A 25,171-nucleotide genomic window follows, 5' to 3' on the forward strand; every position below is an offset into this window, starting at 1 on the left:
TCTCTTGAGAGCCATGTCTGCCTACGACAGCCTTTCTCAATAGCAAGACTGTGCTCACTGAGTCTGTACATAGTCAAAGCTTTCCTTAAATTTGGGTCAGTGACAGTGGTCAGGTATTCTGCCGCTGTGTTCTCTCTGTTTAGGGCCAAATAGCATTCTAGTTTGCTCTGTTTTTTTGTTGATTATTTCCCATGTGTCAAGTAATTATCTGTTTGTGAATATGGTGAATATATAATATAATCTATGGTGAATATATAATATAATCTATGGTGAATATATAATATAATCTATGGTGAATATATAATATAATCTATGGTGAATATATAATATAATCTATGGTGAATATATAATATAATCTATGGTGAATATATAATATAATCTATGGTGAATATATAATATAATCTATGGTGAATATATAATATAATCTATGGTGAATATATAATATAATCTATGGTGAATATGTGATCTGTCATAATTTGGTAAAAAGCCAATTTGCTAATTTGCTCGTATATTGTTTTCACTGAGGAAATGTACGAGTCTGCTGTTAATGATAATGCAGAGGATTTTTCCCAAGGTTGCTGTTAACGTATATCCCACGGTAGTTATTGGTAGTTATTGGGGTTGAATTTGTTTCCACTTTTGTGGAGATCAGACCTTGGTTCCAAATATTGGGGAAGATGCCAGAGCTGAGGATGATGTTAAAGCGTTCCAAGTTTAGCCAATTGAAATTTGTGGCCTGTATATTTTATCATTTCATTTAGGATACCATCAACCCCACAGGCCTCTTTGGGTTGGAGGGTTTGTAGTTTGTCCTGTAGTTCATTCAATGTAATTGGAGAATCCAGTGGGTTCTGGTAGTCTTTAATAATTGATTATAAGATGTGTAATTGATCATGTGTATGTATTAGCTGTTTGTTCTTCGTTGTAGAGCCAATCAGACTGGAGAAGTGGTTGATCTCCATTTTGAATAGATCTTTGTGTTGTTGTTTGTTTAGTGTTTTCCAATTTTCCCAGAAGCGGTTAGATTCTATGGATTCTTCAATTACATTGATTTCTGACGTGCTGTTCCTTCTTTTTTCTTAGTGTATTTCTGTATTGTTTTAGTGATTCACCAAAGTGAAGGCTCAGGTTCTGAGTTTCTGTGGTTTTGGTTGGATAAGTTTCTCAATTCCCTTCTTAGGTTTTTTGAACCATGTCATTGTTGTTCATTTTCTTAGGTAATTTTGTCTCTCTCTTCCTCTCTCCCCCCCCCCCCTCTCCCTCCCTCAGGACTGCTGTGGGGGTTTATAATGAAACCAGCAAGACAAACTCGGAACAAGAGGCAGGAGACTGCTCACTCACTATCACTCATTCAGCAAATACAACTACATCCCCCGCTGACAGAACCAAACTGTGACAAAACTATAGTCAATGCTGTCTGTTCTCAGTGTTCTGTTGCTGTAAGAGCCCTAGGTTGCTTCCCAAATGGTACCCTATTCCCTATGTAGTGCACTACTTTTGACCAGTATGCACTACTTAGGGAACAGGGTACCATTTGGGACTCATGCAGTATCTAGTCAAATAACAACGCTACTAAGAACTTACTATATCTTCTATAACATCTAATTCAACTAAATACCAAGTCCATGTGTTTATCTCCTAGACGTCCATGTTGTCCTCTCTCTTTACACCAGTGGAGATCGGTGCCGTTTAAGATTAGGGAATACCATTTTTTTCATTTTTTAAACAAGCAATGTCCTTATTTATATTACAGCACATCGGATGACTGTCATTCATATTCCATTCAAATCACATTTTTATTTGTCAAATGCTTGGGCCCTTCCCAACAACTTCAGAGAGAAAGACAATAGAGATGTAGTAGGCAAGTAAAACAAGTCATAATGAAAGTAGTAACATGATGAGTAATAATAACTACCGTGCCTTTCATAGAGATATGTCTGTATTTCATTTTCAATACATTTTTCACAAAATGTTTAAAAAACAAAAACATGTTTTCACTTTGTTATTATGGTGTGTAGAGAAAAATCATCTCTGGAATCCATGTTGAATTCTGTAACACAACAACACGGCTGATGAATACGTTCTGAATACGTTCTGAAGGCCAACTGAGGTTTCACCCAGTTCAATGTAACAGGTTTAGGCTACTACATGATACTAGAATGTTCCCCTGTACCCATCATGAGGTCGCTACAACCTAGCCTAGGAATGAAAGATTACAACATATTGGATGACTCTCATTCATATTCCATTCACCCAGTTCAATGTAGCAGGTTTAGGTTACTACATGATACTAGAATGTTCCCCTGTACCCATCATGAGGTTCATACAACCTAGCCTAGGAATTAAAGATTATAACGTAGGTCGAGAGACAAACAGGAGCCAAGTAGTCAAGGTGACAGACAGTGACAAATTCAATACCAACTTGCAGACTCTTACCTGCATCTAGCTGATCTAGGGTGTAATCATTAGAACAAACATTTTTGTTTTGCAACTAAAACAAGTTTATTTATTGAACAAATTCAGGTAGGTCCATCCCCGTTTCATTCTGTTTAAGAAACGTTTAGCAAAATAATAGGTGGAATGAATACACCCCTGATCACAGTTCCCTTTTATAGCAGCCACATACAGCATCATCACTTTGCTAGTTGTATAATTCCTTCTCGCGTCTCCTTTCACCTTTTCCTTTTGCTTGTGGACTTCAGTGCACAACACAACAGCTGTCTGTGACCAGGGGAAAAAACCTCTCCAAGCCAAACCTTCATATCATAACCGCTAACCGCTACACAACCTACATCGTTGTTACCATATTAACGTTATAGTCACCAAACTAGAACTAACGCTTTAGTAAACCCAAAATCCAATCCCATGTGTACAATCAAAAAGTACAACGTACAGCAAGCAGTTTAGCAGTTACACCGGCAGTTACACCGGCAGTTACACCGGCATTTACACCGGCGGGCCCCGGCGGCAATAAATAAATAAAACGGAAAGCTTACCTTGACTTGGAAGAGTTCCAGTGTTGGACAGCCTGGTAGCTACCATAAACACCATTCCACTCTGTTTGAGTGAGATTGTTGAGTAGGCTAGCTAGCTAGCTAAGTATGCTAAACTTAGTTAGCTAAACTAAGAAGAAAAATCTGCAACATGTAATAATTTCAAAAATATCACTGACTTACAGTTCATTTTGGGGCGGCAGGGTAGCCTAGTGGTTAGAGCGTTGGACTAGTAACCGGAAGGTTGCAAGTTTAAACCCCAGAGCTGACAAGGTACAAATCTGTCGTTCTGCCCCTGAACAGGCCCACAGGCCCACTGTTCCTAGGCCGTCATTGAAAATAAGAATTTGTTCTTAACTGACTTGCCTAGTTAAATAAAGGTCAAAAAAAAAAAAAAAAATATGAGGAAATAAGCCAATTGAAATAAATTCATTAGGCCCTAATCTATGGATTTCACATATGACTGGGAATACAGATATACATCTGTTGGTCACAGATACCTTAAAAAAAAGGGTAGGGACGTGGATCAGAAAACCAGTCAGTATCTGGTGTGACCACCGTTTGCCTCATGCATCGTGATAAATCTCCTTCACATAGAGTTGATCAGGCTGTTGATTGTAGTCTGTGGAATGTTGTCCCACTCCTCTTCAATGGCTGTGCGAAGTTGCTGGATATTGGCAGGAACTGGAACACTCTGTAGTACATGTCGATCCAGAGCATCCCCAACATGCTCAACGGATGACATGTCTGAGTATACAGGCCATGGATGAACTGGGGCATTTTCAGCTTCCAGGAATTGTGTACAGATCCGATGACATGGGGCCGTATATTATCATGCTGAAACATGAAGTGATGGTGGTGAATGAATGGCACGACAATGGTCCTCAGGATCTCGTCACGGTATCTCTGTTCGTTCATTATCATGCTGAAACATGAGGTGATGGCGGTGGATGAATGGCACGACAATGGTCCTCAGGATCTCGTCACGGTATCTCTGTTCGTTCATTATCATGCTGAAACATGAGGTGATGGCGGTGGATGAATGGCACGACAATGGGCCTCAGGATCTCATCACGTTATCTCTGTGCATTACAATTACCATTAATAAAATGTGTGTTTGTTGTCCTTAGCCCATAGCATAGTCCCACTGCCACCATGGATTCACAACATTGACATCATCATACCCCGCGACACAATACACGCGGTCTGCCATCTGCCTGGTGCAGTTTTAACCGGGATTCACCCGTGAAGAGCACACTTCTCCAGCGTGCCGGTGGCCATCGAAGGTGAGCATTTGCCCACTAAAGTCGGTTACGACGCCGAACTGCAGTCAAGTTAAGACCCTGGTGAGGACGACGAGCATGCAGATGAGCTTCCCTGAGACGGTTTCTGACAGTTTGTGCAGAAATTCTTCAGTTGTGCAATCCCAGTTTCATCAGCTGTCCAGATGGCTGGCCTCAGACTATCCCACAGGTGAGGAAGCCAGATGTGGAGGTCCTGGGCTGGCATGGTTACACGTGGTCTGCTGGCGTACTGCCAAATTCTCTAAAATGGGATTGGAGGTGGCTTATGGTAGAGAAATTAACATTAAATTCTCTGGCAACAGCTCTGGTGGACATTCCTGCAGTCAGCATACCAATTGCACGCTCCCTCAACTTGAGACATCTGTGACATTAAGTTGTGTGACAAAACTGCACATTTAAGAGTGGCCTTATATTGCCCCCAGCACAAGGTGCACCTGTGTAATGATCATGCTTATTAATCAGCTTCTTGATATGCCACACCTGTCAGGTGGATGGATTATCTTGGAAAAGGAGAAATGCTCACTAACAGGGATGTAAACAAATTTGTGTTCAACATTTGAGAGAAACAAGCTTTTTGTTCGTATGGAACATTTCTGGGATCTTTTATTTCAGCTCATGAAAGATGGGACCAACACTTTACATGTTGCATTCATATTTTCATTCAGTGTACTATATTTCAATACAAAAATTGTTTTTTAATGTTTCACTATTTAAAATGTTATGATATTCACGAAGTAGTATGGTCCTCCCATTTCTCCTCTGAGCAGCCTCCACTGCTTTACACTTCGTAGGCATTTGTCTATTTTGGGACGGCTCACATGAGCCTCCCTCCACCACTCCACAGGGCCAAGGCGCTCTGCTTTCCTCTGCTCTGTTCTGCCTGAATACAGCACAGTCTTTCTCTGCTCCCTGGTCGTCGGGACAAAGGGAGGGCCAGCAGATCAGAATACGTCTCAAATTGCACCCTATTCCCTATGTAGTGCACTACTTTGGTCCAGAGCACCCTATTCACTATATAGTGCACTACTTTGGACCAGAGCAACCTATTCCTTATATAGTGCACTACTTTGGACCAGAGCAACCTATTCCCTATATAGTGCACTACTTTGGACCAGAGCACCCTATTCCCTATATAGTGCACTACTTTGGACCAGAGCACCCTATTCCCTATATAGTGCACTACTTTGGACCAGAGCACCCTATTCCTTATATAATGCACTACTTTGGACCAGAGCACCCTATTCCCTATAAAGTGCACTACTTTGGACCAGAGCACCCTATTCCCTATATAGTGCACTACTTTGGACCAGAGCACCCTATTCCTTATATAATGCACTACTTTGGACCAGAGCACCCTATTCCCTATAAAGTGCACTACTTTGGACCAGAGCACCCTATTCCCTATATAGTGCACTACTTTGGACCAGAGCACCCTATTCCTTATATAGTGCACCACTTTGGACCTAGAGCTGCTCCAGTCTTCGCCCAGTCCTCTCTCTTTCTCCCTCCCTCTTCTTTCTGAGCTCCACATGGCAGAGTCCATTCAACTCCACTGACACAAAGCTGCCTGCCGCGGCAGCCATCACAGTAGCGTCATCATGGCTGAAGGAAACTAAAAGGAAACTAAAGGAAACTAAACTTGCTTCCAAACCAGAGCGTCATCATGCAGCAACCACAGCTTTATGAGTCACTGGAGTTACCTCCCAAATGGCACCCTATTCCCTATATAGCCCATCGGGCTCTGGTCAAAAGTAGTGCACTATATAGGGTCTAATTTGGGACGTTCAACACTGGGACGTTCAACACTGGGACGTTCAACACTGGGACGTTCAACACTGGGACGTTCAACACTGGGACGTTCAACACTGGGACGTTCACACTGGGACGTTCAACACCGGAACGTTCACACTGGGACGTTCACACTGGGACGTTCACAATGGGACGTTCACACTGGGATGTTCACACTGGGATGTTCACACTGGGACGTTCAACACTGGGACGTTCAACACTGGGACGTTCAACACTGGAACGTTCACACTGGGACGTTCACACTGGGACGTTCACACTGGGAGGTTCACACTGGGACGTTCACACTGGGACGTTCAACACTGGGACGTTCAACACTGGGACGTTCACACTGGGATAACTGGCTCTACTTGGGGCCCTGCAGGCCTGCTGAAGTAGATCCAGAATGAGTAAATGTGATGACTACTAAACTGTTTTAAACACCACATCCTAAAAGACCGCGGTCACCTGAATTAAACGTCAACTTTCTCTCTTTTTGACTCTGTTATTACATCTCTCTCCTCCTTCTCTTCTTGCCACCATGGGTTGGTCAGACAACCCCTGTTTATAAATAGGAGTGTTTTTTTCAGCAGCTCTGCTGAGGAGGTCTCTTTTAATTTCAGATCGAGTGTCTCTCAACTTTGATGTGCGGCCGATACAGAATGCTTTCAGGGTGCCTAGCTCCATAACACGGGCACAAACATGCCTAGCATGGAACGCTGTACTCCAAAAGTGTCATGGCGACAACCTCAGTCTCTGTTATGGCATAACGTTCTGTAATATATCACTGAGACAAAAAATGTAATTACTGAAAAAATACATGTAGAGAAGAATATCAACATACTCTGAAGAGAGTTTTGCAGGTTCTCTCTATTTTCAGAAAAGAGAAAAGCCAAACGTGACTATGAGGGACAAAGAGGAAGTCATCAAGACGCTCCTACTGAGATTATGGAAGTAGTTGACCAACCGCAGCAGCTTCCTGTGAGAGAGTTGACCGCAAACATAGCTGGGGTTAACTAACACAAAAAGCCACAACATTCAGTCTCCCCAGTGGTGTAAAGCTACAACATTCAGTCTCCCCAGTGGTGTAAAGCTACAACATTCAGTCTCCCCAGTGGTGTAAAGCTACAACATTCAGTCTCCCCAGTGGTGTAAAGCTACAACATTCAGTCTCCCCAGTGGTGTAAAGCTACAACATTCAGTCTCCCCAGTGGTGTAAAGCTACAACATTCAGTCTCCCCAGTGGTGTAAAGCTACAACATTCAGTCTCCCCAGTGGTGTAAAGCTACAACATTCAGTCTCCCCAGTGGTGTAAAGCCACACCATTCAGTCTCCCCAGTGGTGTAAAGCTACAACATCACCATTCAGTCTCCCCAGTGGTGTAAAGCTACAACATTCAGTCTCCCCAGTGGTGTAAAGCTACACCATTCAGTCTCCCCAGTGGTGTAAAGCTACAACATCACCATTCAGTCTCCCCAGTGGTGTAAAGCTACAACATCACCATTCAGTCTCCCCAGTGGTGTAAAGCTACAACATCACCATTCAGTCTCCCCAGTGGTGTAAAGCTACAACATCACCATTCAGTCTCCCCAGTGGTGTAAAGCTACAACATCACCATTCAGTCTCCCCAGTGGTGTAAAGCTACAACATTCAGTCTCCCCAGTGGTGTAAAGCTACAACATCACCATTCAGTCTACCCAGTGGTGTAAAGCTACAACATTCAGTCTCCCCAGTGGTGTAAAGCTACACCATTCAGTCTCCCCAGTGGTGTAAAGCTACACCATTCAGTCTCCCCAGTGGTGTAAAGCTACAACATTCAGTCTCCCCAGTGGTGTAAAGCTACAACATTCAGTCTCCCCAGTGGTGTAAAGCTACACCATTCAGTCTCCCCAGTGGTGTAAAGCCACACCATTCAGTCTCCCCAGTGGTGTAAAGCTACAACATCACCATTCAGTCTCCCCAGTGGTGTAAAGCTACAACATCAACATTCAGTCTCCCCAGTGGTGTAAAGCTACAACATTCAGTCTCCCCAGTGGTGTAAAGCTACAACATTCAGTCTCCCCAGTGGTGTAAAGCCACAACATCACCATTCAGTCTCCCCAGTGGTGTAAAGCTACAACATCACCATTCAGTCTCCCCAGTGGTGTAAAGCTACAACATCACCATTCAGTCTCCCCAGTGGTGTAAAGCTACAACATTCAGTCTCCCCAGTGGTGTAAAGCTACAACATTCAGTCTCCCCAGTGGTGTAAAGCTACAACATCACCATTCAGTCTCCCCAGTGGTGTAAAGCTACAACATTCAGTCTCCCCAGTGGTGTAAAGCTACAACATTCAGTCTCCCCAGTGGTGTAAAGCTACAACATTCAGTCTCCCCAGTGGTGTAAAGCTACAACATTCAGTCTCCCCAGTGGTGTAAAGCTACAACATTCAGTCTCCCCAGTGGTGTAAAGCTACAACATTCAGTCTCCCCAGTGGTGTAAAGCTACAACATCACCATTCAGTCTCCCCAGTGGTGTAAAGCTACAACATTCAGTCTCCCCAGTGGTGTAAAGCTACAACATTCAGTCTCCCCAGTGGTGTAAAGCTACAACATTCAGTCTCCCCAGTGGTGTAAAGCTACAACATTCAGTCTCCCCAGTGGTGTAAAGCTACAACATCACCATTCAGTCTCCCCAGTGGTGTAAAGCTACAACATCACCATTCAGTCTCCCAGTGGTGTAAAGCTACAACATCACCATTCAGTCTCCCCAGTGGTGTAAAGCTACAACATCACCATTCAGTCTCCCCAGTGGTGTAAAGCCACAACATCACCATTCAGTCTCCCAGTGGTGTAAAGCCACAACATCACCATTCAGTCTCCCCAGTGGTGTAAAGCCACAACATCACCATTCAGTCTCCCCAGTGGTGTAAAGCCACAACATCACCATTCAGTCTCCCCAGTGGTGTAAAGCTACAACATCACCATTCAGTCTCCCCAGTGGTGTAAAGCTACAACATCACCATTCAGTCTCCCCAGTGGTGTAAAGCTACAACATCACCATTCAGTCTCCCCAGTGGTGTAAAGCCACAACATCACCATTCAGTCTCCCCAGTGGTGTAAAGCCACAACATCACCATTCAGTCTCCCAGTGGTGTAAAGCCACAACATCACCATTCAGTCTCCCCAGTGGTGTAAAGCCACAACATCACCATTCAGTCTCCCCAGTGGTGTAAAGCCACAACATCACCATTCAGTCTCCCCAGTGGTGTAAAGCTACAACATTCAGTCTACCCAGTGGTGTAAAGCCACAACATCACCATTCAGTCTCCCCAGTGGTGTAAAGCCACAACATCACCATTCAGTCTCCCCAGTGGTGTAAAGCTACAACATCACCATTCAGTCTCCCCAGTGGTGTAAAGCTACAACATCACCATTCAGTCTCCCCAGTGGTGTAAAGCTACAACATCACCATTCAGTCTCCCCAGTGGTGTAAAGCCACAACATCACCATTCAGTCTCCCCAGTGGTGTAAAGCCACAACATCACCATTCAGTCTCCCCAGTGGTGTAAAGCTACAACATCACCATTCAGTCTCCCCAGTGGTGTAAAGCCACAACATCACCATTCAGTCTCCCCAGTGGTGTAAAGCCACAACATCACCATTCAGTCTCCCCAGTGGTGTAAAGCTACAACATCACCATTCAGTCTCCCCAGTGGTGTAAAGCTACAACATTCAGTCTCCCCAGTGGTGTAAAGCTACAACATCACCATTCAGTCTCCCCAGTGGTGTAAAGCTACAACATCACCATTCAGTCTCCCCAGTGGTGTAAAGCTACAACATCACCATTCAGTCTCCCCAGTGGTGTAAAGCTACAACATCACCATTCAGTCTCCCCAGTGGTGTAAAGCTACAACATCACCATTCAGTCTCCCCAGTGGTGTAAAGCCACAACATTCAGTCTCCCCAGTGGTGTAAAGCTACAACATCACCATTCAGTCTCCCCAGTGGTGTAAAGCCACAACATTCAGTCTCCCCAGTGGTGTAAAGCCACAACATTCAGTCTCCCCAGTGGTGTAAAGCTACAACATTCAGTCTCCCCAGTGGTGTAAAGCTACAACATTCAGTCTCCCCAGTGGTGTAAAGCTACAACATTCAGTCTCCCCAGTGGTGTAAAGCTACAACATCACCATTCAGTCTCCCCAGTGGTGTAAAGCTACAACATCACCATTCAGTCTCCCAGTGGTGTAAAGCTACAACATCACCATTCAGTCTCCCCAGTGGTGTAAAGCTACAACATCACCATTCAGTCTCCCCAGTGGTGTAAAGCCACAACATCACCATTCAGTCTCCCAGTGGTGTAAAGCCACAACATCACCATTCAGTCTCCCCAGTGGTGTAAAGCCACAACATCACCATTCAGTCTCCCCAGTGGTGTAAAGCCACAACATCACCATTCAGTCTCCCCAGTGGTGTAAAGCTACAACATCACCATTCAGTCTCCCCAGTGGTGTAAAGCTACAACATCACCATTCAGTCTCCCCAGTGGTGTAAAGCTACAACATCACCATTCAGTCTCCCCAGTGGTGTAAAGCCACAACATCACCATTCAGTCTCCCCAGTGGTGTAAAGCCACAACATCACCATTCAGTCTCCCAGTGGTGTAAAGCCACAACATCACCATTCAGTCTCCCCAGTGGTGTAAAGCCACAACATCACCATTCAGTCTCCCCAGTGGTGTAAAGCCACAACATCACCATTCAGTCTCCCCAGTGGTGTAAAGCTACAACATTCAGTCTACCCAGTGGTGTAAAGCCACAACATCACCATTCAGTCTCCCCAGTGGTGTAAAGCCACAACATCACCATTCAGTCTCCCCAGTGGTGTAAAGCTACAACATCACCATTCAGTCTCCCCAGTGGTGTAAAGCTACAACATCACCATTCAGTCTCCCCAGTGGTGTAAAGCTACAACATCACCATTCAGTCTCCCCAGTGGTGTAAAGCCACAACATCACCATTCAGTCTCCCCAGTGGTGTAAAGCCACAACATCACCATTCAGTCTCCCCAGTGGTGTAAAGCTACAACATCACCATTCAGTCTCCCCAGTGGTGTAAAGCTACAACATCACCATTCAGTCTCCCCAGTGGTGTAAAGCTACAACATCACCATTCAGTCTCCCCAGTGGTGTAAAGCTACAACATCACCATTCAGTCTCCCCAGTGGTGTAAAGCTACAACATCACCATTCAGTCTCCCCAGTGGTGTAAAGCCACAACATCACCATTCAGTCTCCCCAGTGGTGTAAAGCTACAACATCACCATTCAGTCTCCCCAGTGGTGTAAAGCTACAACATTCAGTCTCCCCAGTGGTGTAAAGCTACAACATCACCATTCAGTCTCCCCAGTGGTGTAAAGCTACAACATCACCATTCAGTCTCCCCAGTGGTGTAAAGCTACAACATCACCATTCAGTCTCCCCAGTGGTGTAAAGCTACAACATCACCATTCAGTCTCCCCAGTGGTGTAAAGCTACAACATCACCATTCAGTCTCCCCAGTGGTGTAAAGCCACAACATTCAGTCTCCCCAGTGGTGTAAAGCTACAACATCACCATTCAGTCTCCCCAGTGGTGTAAAGCCACAACATTCAGTCTCCCCAGTGGTGTAAAGCCACAACATTCAGTCTCCCCAGTGGTGTACCATTCAGTCTCCCCAGTGGTGTAAAGCTACAACATCACCATTCAGTCTCCCCAGTGGTGTAAAGCTACAACATCACCATTCAGTCTCCCCAGTGGTGTAAAGCTACAACATTCAGTCTCCCCAGTGGTGTAAAGCTACAACATCACCATTCAGTCTCCCCAGTGGTGTAAAGCTACAACATCACCATTCAGTCTCCCCAGTGGTGTAAAGCTACACCATTCAGTCTCCCCAGTGGTGTAAAGCTACAACATTCAGTCTCCCCAGTGGTGTAAAGCTACAACATCACCATTCAGTCTCCCCAGTGGTGTAAAGCTACAACATCACCATTCAGTCTCCCCAGTGGTGTAAAGCTACAACATCACCATTCAGTCTCCCCAGTGGTGTAAAGCTACAACATCACCATTCAGTCTCCCCAGTGGTGTAAAGCTACAACATTCAGTCTCCCCAGTGGTGTAAAGCTACAACATCACCATTCAGTCTCCCCAGTGGTGTAAAGCTACAACATCACCATTCAGTCTCCCCAGTGGTGTAAAGCTACAACATCACCATTCAGTCTCCCCAGTGGTGTAAAGCTACAACATTCAGTCTCTCCAGTGGTGTAAAGCTACAACATCACCATTCAGTCTCCCCAGTGGTGTAAAGCTACAACATCACCATTCAGTCTCCCCAGTGGTGTAAAGCTACAACATCACCATTCAGTCTCCCCAGTGGTGTAAAGCTACAACATTCAGTCTCCCCAGTGGTGTAAAGCTACAACATCACCACTCAGTCTCCCCAGTGGTGTAAAGCTACAACATCACCATTCAGTCTCCCCAGTGGTGTAAAGCTACAACATCACCATTCAGTCTTCCCAGTGGTGTAAAGCTACAACATCACCATTCAGTCTCCCCAGTGGTGTAAAGCTACAACATCACCATTCAGTCTCCCCAGTGGTGTAAAGCTACAACATCACCATTCAGTCTCCCCAGTGGTGTAAAGCTACAACATCACCATTCAGTCTCCCCAGTGGTGTAAAGCTACACCATTCAGTCTCCCCAGTGGTGTAAAGCTACAACATCACCATTCAGTCTCCCCAGTGGTGTAAAGCTACAACATCACCATTCAGTCTCCCCAGTGGTGTAAAGCTACACCATTCAGTCTCCCCAGTGGTGTAAAGCTACAACATCACCATTCAGTCTCCCCAGTGGTGTAAAGCTACAACATCACCATTCAGTCTCCCCAGTGGTGTAAAGCCACAACATCACCATTCAGTCTCCCCAGTGGTGTAAAGCTACAACATTCAGTCTCCCCAGTGGTGTAAAGCTACAACATTCAGTCTCCCCAGTGGTGTAAAGCTACAACATTCAGTCTTCCCAGTGGTGTAAAGCAACAACATCACCATTCAGTCTCCCCAGTGGTGTAAAGCTACAACATTCAGTCTCCCCAGTGGTGTAAAGCCACAACATCACCATTCAGTCTCCCCAGTGGTGTAAAGCTACAACATTCAGTCTCCCCAGTGGTGTAAAGCTACAACATTCAGTCTCCCCAGTGGTGTAAAGCTACAACATTCGGTCTTCCCAGTGGTGTAAAGCCACAACATCACCATTCAGTCTCCCCAGTGGTGTAAAGCTACAACATTCAGTCTCCCCAGTGGTGTAAAGCTACACCATTCAGTCTCCCCAGTGTTGTAAAGCTACAACATTCAGTCTCCCCAGTGGTGTAAAGCTACAACATCACCATTCAGTCTCCCCAGTGGTGTAAAGCTACAACATTCAGTCTCCCCAGTGGTGTAAAGCCACAACATCACCATTCAGTCTCCCCAGTGGTGTAAAGCTACAACATTCAGTCTCCCCAGTGGTGTAAAGCTACACCATTCAGTCTCCCCAGTGTTGTAAAGCTACAACATTCAGTCTCCCCAGTGGTGTAAAGCTACAACATCACCATTCAGTCTCCCAGTGATGTAAAGCCACAACATCACCATTCAGTCTCCCCAGTGGTGTAAAGCCACAACATCACCATTCAGTCTCCCCAGTGGTGTAAAGCTACAACATTCAGTCTCCCCAGTGGTGTAAAGCTACAACATTCAGTCTCCCTAGTGGTGTAAAGCTACAACATCACCATTCAGTCTCCCCAGTGGTGTAAAGCTACAACATCACCATTCAGTCTCCCCAGTGGTGTAAAGCTACAACATCACCATTCAGTCTCCCCAGTGGTGTAAAGCTACAACATTCAGTCTCCCCAGTGGTGTAAAGCTACAACATCACCATTCAGTCTCCCCAGTGGTGTAAAGCTACAACATTCAGTCTCCCCAGTGGTGTAAAGCTACAACATTCAGTCTCCCCAGTGGTGTAAAGCTACAACAACATCACCATTCAGTCTCCCCAGTGGTGTAAAGCTACAACATCACCATTCAGTCTCCCCAGTGGTGTAAAGCTACAACATTCAGTCTCCCCAGTGGTGTAAAGCTACAACATCACCATTCAGTCTCCCCAGTGGTGTAAAGCTACAACATCACCATTCAGTCTACCCAGTGGTGTAAAGCTACAACATCACCATTCAGTCTCCCCAGTGGTGTGAAGCTACAACATTCAGTCTCCCCAGTGGTGTAAAGCTACAACATCACCATTCAGTCTCCCCAGTGGTGTAAAGCTACAACATCACCATTCAGTCTCCCCAGTGGTGTAAAGCTACAACATCGCCATTCAGTCTCCCCAGTGGTGTAAAGCCACAACATCACCATTCAGTCTTCCCAGTGGTGTAAAGCTACAACATCACCATTCAGTCTCCCCAGTGGTGTAAAGCCACAACATCACCATTCAGTCTCCCCAGTGGTGTAAAGCCACAACATCACCATTCAGTCTCCCCAGTGGTGTAAAGCCACAACATTCAGTCTCCCAGTGGTGTAAAGCCACAACATCGCCATTCAGTCTCCCCAGTGGTGTAAAGCTACAACATCACCATTCAGTCTCCCCAGTGGTGTAAAGCTACAACATCACCATTCAGTCTCCCCAGTGGTGTAAAGCTACAACATTCAGTCTCCCCAGTGGTGTAAAGCTACAACATCGCCATTCAGTCTCCCCAGTGGTGTAAAGCTACAACATTCAGTCTCCCCAGTGGTGTAAAGCCACAACATCGCCATTCAGTCTACCCAGTGGTGTAAAGCTACAACATTCAGTCTCCCCAGTGGTGTAAAGCTACAACATCACCATTCAGTCTCCCAGTGATGTAAAGCCACAACATCACCATTCAGTCTCCCCAGTGGTGTAAAGCCACAACATCACCATTCAGTCTCCCCAGTGGTGTAAAGCTACAACATCACCATTCAGTCTCCCCAGTGGTGTAAAGCTACAACATTCAGTCTCCCCAGTGGTGTAAAGCCACAACATCACTATTCAGTCTCCCCAGTGGTGTAAAGCTACAACATCACCATTCAGTCTCCCCAGTGGTGTAAAGCTACAACATCACCATTCAGTCTCCCCAGTGGTGTAAAGCTACAACATTCAGTCTCCCCAGTGGTGTAAAGCAACAACATTCAGTCTCCCCAGTGGTGTAAAGCCACAACATCACCATTCAGTCTCCCCAGTGGTGTAAAGCTACAACATTCAGTCTCCCCAGTGGTGTAAAGCTACAACATCACCATTCAGTCTCCCCAGTGGTGTAAAGCCACAACATCACCATTCAGTCTCCCCAGTGGTGTAAAGCTACAACATCACCATTCAGTCTCCCCAGTGGTGTAAAGCTACACCATTCAGTCTCCCCAGTGGTGTAAAGCTACAACATCACCATTCAGTCTCCCCAGTGGTGTAAAGCTACAACATCACCATTCAGTCTCCCCAGGGATGTTCTCTGTTTAGTGAGTCCTCCAGATCAGAGGCAGTAGGGATGATGAGTGATGAGTGATATATAGTGGTTGGTGGTTGCACTAGAGGGACTGGGGGTCAACTAGTGATATATAGTGGATAGTGGTTGCACTAGAGGGACTGGGGTCAACTAGTGATATATAGTGTATAGTGGTTTTACTAGAGGGACTGGGGATCAACTAGTGATATATAGTGGATAGTGGTTGTACTAGAGGGATTGGAGGTAAACTAGTGATATATAGTAGATAGCGGTTGTACTAGAGGGACTGGGGTTCAACTAGTGATGCAACTGGGTATTGGACTTCCTGACGGGCCGCCCCCAGGTGGTGAGGGTAGGTAACAACATCTCCACCCCGCTGATCCTCAACACTGGGGCCCCACAAGGGTGCGTTCTGAGGCCTCTCCTGTACTCCCTGTTCACCCACGACTGCGTGGCCATGCACGCCTCCAACTCAATCATCAAGTTTGCGGACGACACTACATTGGTAGGCTTGATTACCAACAACGACGAGACGGCCTACAGGGAGGAGGTGAGGGCCCTCGGAGTGTGGTGTCAGGAAAATAACCTCACACTCAACGTCAACAAAACAAAGGAGATGATTGTGGACTTCAGGAAACAGCAGAGGGAACACCCCCCTATCCACATCGATGGTACAGTAGTGGAGAGGGTAGTAAGTTTTAAGTTCGTCGGCGTACACATCACAGACAAACTGAATTGGTCCACCCACAGAGACAGCATCGTGAAGAAGGCGCAGCAGCGCCTCTTCAACCTCAGGAGGCTGAAGAAATTTGGCTTGTCACCAAAAGCACTCACAAACTTCTACAGATGCACAATCGAGAGCATCCTGTCGGGCTGTATCACCGCCTGGTACGGCAACTGCTCCGCCCACAACCGTAAGACTCTCCAGAGGGTAGTGAGGTCTGCACAACGCATCACCAGGGGCAAACTACCTGTCCTCCAGGACACCTACACCACCCGATGTCACAGGAAGGCCATAAAGATCATCAAGGACATCAACCACCCGAGCCACTGCCTGTTCACCCCGCTATCATCCAGAAGGCGAGGTCAGTACAGGTGCATCAAAGCAGGGACCGAGAGACTGAAAAACAGTTTCTATCTCAAGGCCATCAGACTGTTAAACAGCCACCACTAACATTGAGTGGCTTCTGCAATACATGTAAAAATGTATCACTAGCCACTTTAAACAATGCTACTTTATATAATGTTTACATACCCTACATTACTCATCTCATATGCATATACTGTACTCTATACCACCTACTGCATCTTGCTTATGCCGTTCTGTACCATCACTCATTCATATATCTTTGCGTACATATTCTTTATCCCTTTACACTTGTGTGTATAAGGTAGTAGATGTGGAATTGTTAGGTTAGATTACTTGTTGGTTATTACTGCATTGTCAGAACTAGAAGCACAAGCATTTCACTACACTCGCATTAACATCTGCTAACCATGTGTATGTGACAAATAAAATTGCATTCCAGCTGTAACCTGATCCCCAGACACTACGTTCCAGCTGTAACCTGATCCCCAGACACTATGTACCAGCTGTAACCTGATCCCCAGACACTACGTTCCTGCTGTAACCTGATCTCCAGACACTATGTTCCAGCTGTAACCTGATCCCCAGACACTATGTACCAGCTGTAACCTGATCCCCAGACACTATGTACCAGCTGTAACCTGATCCCAAGACACTACGTTCCTGCTGTAACCTGATCTCCAGACACTATGTTCCAGCTGTAACCTGATCCCCAGACACTATGTACCAGCTGTAACCTGATCCCAAGACACTATGTACCAGCTGTAACCTGATCCCCAGACACTATGTACCAGCTGTAACCTGATCCCAAGACACTATGTTTCTGCTGTAACCTGATCCCCAGACACTATGTACCAGCTGTAACCTGATCCCCAGACACTATGTACCAGCTGTAACCTGATCCCCAGACACTATGTACCAGCTGTAACCTGATCCCCAGACACTATGTAGCAGCTGTAACCTGATCCCCAGACACTATGTACCAGCTGTAACCTGATCCCAAGACACTATGTACCAGCTGTAACCTGATCCCCAGACACTATGTACCAGCTGTAACCTGATCCCCAGACACATCGTTCCTGCTGTAACCTGATCCCCAGACACATCGTTCCTGCTGTAACCTGATCCCCAGACACTATGTTCCAGCTGTAACCTGATCCCCAGACACTACGTTCCAGCTGTAACCTGATCCCCAAACACTATGTTCCTGCTGTAACCTGATCCCCAGACACTATGTTCCAGCTGTAACCTGATCCCCAGACACTACGTTCCAGCTGTAACCTGATCCCCAGACACTATGTTCCTGCTGTAACCTGATCCCCAGACACTATGTTCCAGCTGTAACCTGATCCCCAGACACTATGTTCCGGCTGTAACCTGATAACCTGATCCCCAGACACTACGTTCCAGCTGTAACCTGATCTCCAGACACTATGTACCAGCTGTAACCTGATCCCCAGACACTATGTTCCTGCTGTAACCTGATCCCCAGACACTATGTTCCTGCTGTAACCTGATCCCCAGACACTACGTTCCAGCTGTAACCTGATCTCCAGACACTACGTTCCAGCTGTAACCTGATCCCCAGACACTACGTTCCAGCTGTAACCTGACCTCCGGACACTATGTACCAGCTGTAACCTGATCCCCAGACACTATGTTCCAGCTGTAACCTGATCCTCAGACACTATGTTCCTGATGTAACCTGATCTCCAGACACTATGTTCCAGCTGTAACCTGATCTCCAGACACTATGTTCCAGCTGTAACCTGATCTCCAGACACTACGTTCCAGCTGTAACCTGATCCTCAGACACTACGTTCCAGCTGTAACCTGATCCCCAGACACTATGTACCAGCTGTAACCTGATCTCCAGACACTACGTTCCAGCTGTAACCTGATCCCCAGACACTATGTTCCAGCTGTAACCTGATCCCCAGACACTATGTTCCAGCTGTAACCTGATCCCCAGACACTAAGTTCCAGCTGTAACCTGATCTCCAGACACTATGTTCCTGATGTAACCTGATCCCCAGACACATATGTTTCAAAAGTGCACTACCTTTGATCAGGGCCCATAGGGCTGTTATTGGATCTTAATAATAGCATTATTAAAAAGGTATAGAGAGTTAACATACATAAGGTTCTATTAAACTTACTTGAGGAAGTATCTTTGTCCAGAGGGGGTCTTGGCCATCTCCCAGCCCGGGGGCAGGGGCATGTCCTCTGGGATCTCATAAGACGACTGTCGGAGGTGTGATGGGGGAGCGCCAGCAGGGACCATGCCCAACAGGGGAGACACTGCCACTAGCTGTAGGGAGGCAGGGGACGAGTGGGCACGCACGTGGTGGGGGGCGATGGCACCGGCTGTACCTGCGTCTGTGCTGGTCTGGGCGGAGAGAGGAGGAAGAGAGAGGAGGAGAGAGAGAGAGGAGGAGTAGGAGAGGGGAGTCAGGGAAGAGTAGAGTAGGAGAGGGGAGTCAGGGAAGAGGAGCAGTAGGAGAGGGGAGTCAGGGAAGAGGAGCAGTAGGAGAGGGGAGTCAGGGAAGAGGAGCAGTAGGAGAGGGGAGTCAAGGAAGAGGAGGAGAGTAGGAGAGGGGAGTCAGGGAAGAGGAGCAGTAGGAGAGGGGAGTCAGGGAAGAGGAGCAGTAGGAGAGGGGAGTCAGGGAAGAGGAGCAGTAGGAGAGGGGAGTCAGGGAAGAGTAGGAGTAGGAGAGGGGAGTCAGGGAAGAGTAGAGTAGGAGAGGGGAGTCAGGGAAGAGGAGGAGTAGGAGAGGGGAGTCAGAGAAGGGGAGGAGTAGGAGAGGGGAGTCAGGGAAGAGTAGAGTAGGAGAGGGGAGTCAGGGAAGAGGAGTAGTAGGAGAGGGGAGTCAGGGAAGAGGAGCAGTAGGAGAGGGGAGTCAGGGACGAGGAGGAGAGTAGGAGAGGGGAGTCAGGGAAGAGGAGGAGAGTAGGAGACGGGAGTCAGGGAAGAGGAGGAGAGTAGGAGAGGGGAGTCAGGGAAGAGGAGCAGTAGGAGAGGGGAGTCAGGGAAGAGGAGGAGTAGGAGAGGGGAGTCAGGGAAGAGGAGGAGAGTAGGAGAGGGGAGTCAGGGAAGAGGAGGAGTAGGAGAGGGGAGTCAGGGAAGAGGAGGAGAGTAGGAGAGGGGAGTCAGGGAAGAGGAGGAGAGTAGGAGAGGGGAGTCAGGGAAGAGGAGGAGAGGGGAGTCAGGGAAGAGGAGGAGTAGGAGAGGGGAGTCAGGGAAAAGGAGTAGAGGCGAGTCAGGGAAGAGGAGGAGTAGGAGAGGGGAGTCAGGGAAGAGGAGGAGAGTAGGAGAGGGGAGTCAGGGAAGAGGAGGAGTAGGAGAGGGGAGTCAGGGAAGAGGAGGAGAGTAGGAGAGGGGAGTCAGGGAAGAGGAGAGTAGGAGAGGGGAGTCAGGGAAGAGGAGGAGTAGGAGAGGGGAGTCAGGGAAGAGGAGAAGAGTAGGAGAGGGGAGTCAGGGAAGAGGAGGAGAGTAGGAGAGGGGAGTCAGGGAAGAGGAGGAGAGTAGGAGAGGGGAGTCAGGGAAGAGGGGGAGAGTAGGAGAGGGGAGTCAGGGAAGAGGAGGAGAGTAGGAGAGGGGAGTCAGGGAAGAGGAGGAGAGTAGGAGAGGGGAGTCAGGGAAGAGGAGGAGTAGGAGAGGGGAGTCAGGGAAGAGGGGGAGAGTAGGATAGGGGAGTCAAGGAAGAGGGGGAGAGTAGGAGAGGGGAGTCAGGGAAGAGGAGGAGAGTAGGATAGGGGAGTCAGGGAAGAGGGGGAGAGTAGGATAGGGGAGTCAGGGAAGAGGAGGAGAGTAGGAGAGGGGAGTCAGGGAAGAGGGGGAGAGTAGGAGAGGGGAGTCAGGGAAGAGGGGGAGAGTAGGATAGGGGAGTCAAGGAAGAGGAGGAGAGTAGGAGAGGGGAGTCAGGGAAGAGGAGGAGTAGGAGAGGGGAGTCAGGGAAGAGGAGGAGAGTAGGAGAGGGGAGTCAGGGAAGAGGAGGAGTAGGAGAGGGGAGTCAGGGAAGAGGAGGAGAGTAGGAGAGGGGAGTCAGGGAAGAGGAGGAGAGTAGGAGAGGGGAGTCAGGGAAGAGGAGGAGAGTAGGAGAGGGGAGTCAGGGAAGAGGAGGAGAGTAGGAGAGGGGAGTCAGGGCAGAGGAGGAGTAGGAGAGGGGAGTCAAGGAAGAGGAGGAGAGTAGGAGAGGGGAGTCAGGGAAGAGGAGGAGTAGGAGAGGGGAGTCAGGGAAGAGGAGGAGAGTAGGAGAGGGGAGTCAGGGAAGAGGAGGAGTAGGAGAGGGGAGTCAGGGAAGAGGAGGAGAGTAGGAGAGGGGAGTCAGGGAAGAGGAGGAGAGGGGAGTCAGGGAAGAGGAGGAGAGTAGGAGAGGGGAGTCAGGGAAGAGGAGGAGTAGGAGAGGGGAGTCAGGGAAGAGGGGGAGAGTAGGAGAGGGGAGTCAGGGAAGAGGAGGAGAGTAGGAGAGGGGAGTCAGGGAAGAGGAGGAGAGTAGGAGAGGGGAGTCAGGGAAGAGGAGGAGTAGGAGAGGGGAGTCAGGGAAGAGGAGGAGAGTAGGAGAGGGGAGTCAGGGAAGAGGAGGAGAGTAGGAGAGGGGAGTCAGGGAAGAGGAGAGTAGGAGAGGGGAGTCAGGGAAGAGGAGGAGTAGGAGAGGGGAGTCAGGGAAGAGGAGGAGTAGGAGAGGGGAGTCAGGGAAGAGGAGGAGTAGGAGAGGGGAGTCAGGGAAGAGGAGGAGAGTAGGAGAGGGGAGTCAGGGAAGAGGAGGAGAGTAGGAGAGGGGAGTCAGGGAAGAGGAGGAGTAGGAGAGGGGAGTCAGGGAAGAGGAGGAGAGTAGGAGAGGGGAGTCAGGGAAGAGGAGGAGAGTAGGAGAGGGGAGTCGGGGAAGAGGAGGAGAGTAGGAGAGGGGAGTCAGGGAAGAGGAGGAGTAGGAGAGGGGAGTCAGGGAAGAGGAGGAGAGTAGGAGAGGGGAGTCGGGGAAGAGGAGGAGAGTAGGAGAGGGGAGTCAGGAAAGTGATTCACTAACTTGTGCATGAGTCACCCAGATTACTGATGGAAAGTTTTCATACAAAACACCTAATTAAATGTTGTTCAATCATGTTCCGCACTATTCAAAGTAATTAATATAATTAATTATAGTCAAGTTTTATAACGAGTTGAGTTTAATAAAGAAATACATTGGTTGTTGTTCCATGCAATAAGAACAAACTTTTCTGTTCATAAACTTGAATGAAGCAAACATTATGATAATAAGAAGGCCTCGTCTCACTGCTCGGCTTATAAAACCTGGAGAAGACAAGAGGGCTGATGCAGCAGGGACAACAACTTTGGAAGTCCTGAAAGCGCATACTCCGACACGTCCATGCCACCGTCAAACCGCGCATGCGCACGGTTGGCTCAACTCACTCATTAAAGATCGGAAACCGAAAGGGTTAAAAAGTGTAAATGGGCTACGAGTGATTCCACCACATGATTTCCTAAGCTTTTTACTAACATTAAAGGGCATGCATTGTTTAACTAAACTGACCTGTTACAAGCATAGGGCCTCACGCTGCAGTCCATTCCTCGATTTACAAACCTAACAACTTTATATCAATCTTAAAACGAATATTATGTTCATCTTGGTGTATTCATTAAATAATACTTTTCGGAAATACAATAAACTGCATTATATCAAGCCTACATAAGATGTATCTGTAACTGAAACGTTTGGAATAACTTACATTAACTATAGTAATAGCACGCAGGTAATACTAGTTAATATGCCTAACACTTAGAAAACTCCTGAAAAAGTGAAGCTGCTTCAGTTGATTCATCTTGATTTAGACAACAGAAGATCCCTTCTAATGTAATGTAATGAACGTGTTGGGACACAGTCGACTAGTAACATGCGTGGGTAAAAGTAAAAGAACACAACGGATTGTTCTCTGTATAGTTGGTGAAGTGTCTGGGGGCTTTGTATCTGGGCTGTGTGTGAGGGTGGTCTCTCTCGTCTTACTTGTCTGGAGTGGGACTTTGGCTCTGGCGGTTTGAAGAAGGAATCTGGAAGCTTTCTCATCCTCATAGGGACGGAGGGGGGGACGATGGTATTTTTCGGGTTCATAACAGCGTTGAAAAGGGCCTCCAGGTCCGTCTCGGAGTCTCCACGGACGTGGATTATCTGGTGACCGGCCGGGGGGTTGTGCTGGCTCGGATCCATGTTTATTCCAACAAAAAATATACAAAAAAACGATTTACCCGAGAAAAAAATATATGTTTAAAAAGACTCAACCCAAAGAGACAAAAAAAAATCAGTTTTTTCGGAGAGCGAAACTCGAAACCTCGATCATCGAAAGTTAAATCAAAGTGAGTCCAAAAGTAAATTTGATGAAGTTATGTTCTCCCAGCAGCAGGGTTAGCTATCGCAGTCACCACCAACTGTACACTTCTTTCTGATGTTTCGGGAGAACACACTGTAAAATATAACAACGCGCATATCTACTCAACTGTATCTGTAACTTTTACACACAGAGAAAAAGTTGAACCTTTACCTGGCTAAAGTCAAATTACTGCACAGATTTACCCTCGAAAGTTTTTCAGATTTTTCCCTAAAAAACGAGTGACAGCGCACATTGCAAATCCCAGCCGTGTCAGTGTTGTAAAGTTGAGTCTGACTTGGGTCTAAACTCTGACTCATGTGATCTGAGCCTCAGACCGGGCGGAGCCTGGCCGCGTTATCTGGAACGACAAGTTCCTTTAGAGACACGCACAGAACTTCCTCGACCGCAATATTACATTAAAACAGCTTTATATTTTACACAAACTTCAAGTGCTTTGGTGTGGGAAAAGTTATTTTAATTATACTGAAAAAAATATACACGCAACCATGCAACAATTTCAAATATGTTGCTGAGTTACAGTTCATCTAAGGAAATCAGTCAATTGAAATAAATAAATTAGGACCTAATCTATCGATTTCACATGACTGGAAATACTGTTAGTCAAAAAGGTTGTGGATCAGAAAACTCCTCCGTATCTGTTGTGACCACCTCATACAGTGACACATGTTTATTTTAAGTCAGTTGAGAACAAATTCATATTTACAATGACGGCCTACCTCGGCCACGTCCTATGGGACTCCCAATCACAGCCTGGATTTGAACCAGGGACTGTAGTGACACCTCTTACACTGAGATGCAGTGCCTTAGACCGCTGCGCAACTCAGGAGCCTCATCTCTTTTGCATAGAGTTGATCAGGCTGTTGATTGTGGTCTATGGAATGTTGTCCCACTCCTCCTCAATGGCTGTGTGAAGTTGCTAGATATTGGCGGGAACTGGAACACTCTGTGGTACACGTCGATCCAGAGCATCCCAAACATGCTCAACGGATGACATGTCTGAGTATACAGGCCATGGATGAACTGGGACATTTTCAGCTTCCAGGAATTGTGTATAGATTCGATGACATGGGGCCGTATATTATCATGCTGAAACATGAGGTGATGGCGGTGGATGAATGGCACGACAATGGTCCTCAGGATCTCATCACGTTATCTCTGTGCATTACAATTACCATTAATAAAATGCGATTGTGTTCGTTGTCCGTAGCTTATGTCTGCCCCATACCATAACCCCACCGCCACTATGGGGCACTCTGTTCACAACGTTGAAATGAGCAAACCGCTCGCCCACACGACACCATACACATGGTCTGCGTTTGTGAGGCCAGTTGGGTGTACTAGCAAATTCTCTAAAACAATGTTTACGGTAGAGAGCAACAGCTCTGGTGGACATTCCTGCAGTCAGCATGCCAAACTGCTCCCTCAAAGCTTGAGACATCTGTGGCATTGTGTTGTGTGACAGAACAACAACACATTGCCAACATTAGATTGCACTCAACAGTATTTAGTCTGCCTTCACCTCCAAAGACATGTAGGCATCACCACTACAGTCATTATATACTATATACTGCTATTTCTATTGGGGGGTTTATTACCATTTTCATTATATATATATATTGTGATTTATTTATTTTTGACTTAGTCCTGCATGTTGGAGCCTAAGATTTTCACTGTATCACAGCTCCAACCCTGTACATACTAAACCCTGTACCCTGCCATCACAGCTCCAACCCTGTACATACTAAACCCTGTACCCTGCCATCACAGCTCCAACCCTGTACATACTAAACCCTGTACCCTGCCATCACAGCTCCAACCCTGTACATACTAAACACTGTACCCTGCCATCACAGCTCCAACCCTGTACATACTAAACACTGTACCCTGCCATCACAGCTCCAACCCTGTACATACTAAACACTGTACCCTGCCATCACAGCTCCAACCCTGTACATACTAAACACTGTACCCTGCCATCACAGCTCCAACCCTGTACATACTAAACACTGTACCCTGCCATCACAGCTCCAACCCTGTACATACTAAACACTGTACCCTGCCATCACAGCTCCAACCCTGTACATACTAAACACTGTACCCTGCCATCACAGCTCCAACCCTGT

The 25,171-nt window shown here is 46.9% G+C and overlaps 1 protein-coding gene across 1 annotated transcript in view; it reads right to left on the bottom strand.

Moving 5' to 3' along the window:
- Positions 1–23,327, bottom strand: part of LOC139385701 (transcriptional coactivator YAP1-like) — a 146,058-nt gene extending 122,731 nt beyond the window's left edge. The window contains exons 1-2 of the mRNA XM_071130976.1: positions 22,667–23,327; positions 18,827–19,056 (exon numbers count right to left, since the gene is read on the bottom strand). Of these exons, the coding sequence (XP_070987077.1) occupies positions 18,827–19,056; positions 22,667–22,867 (431 nt within the window). The 5' untranslated portion in view covers positions 22,868–23,327. The remainder of the gene's footprint in view (positions 1–18,826; positions 19,057–22,666) is intronic.
- Between the last annotated feature and the right edge of the window lie 1,844 nt (positions 23,328–25,171).

The sequence above is a fragment of the Oncorhynchus clarkii genome, chromosome 27 (genome assembly GCF_045791955.1).
Source record: "Oncorhynchus clarkii lewisi isolate Uvic-CL-2024 chromosome 27, UVic_Ocla_1.0, whole genome shotgun sequence".
NCBI classification, from domain to species: domain Eukaryota; kingdom Metazoa; phylum Chordata; class Actinopteri; order Salmoniformes; family Salmonidae; genus Oncorhynchus; species Oncorhynchus clarkii.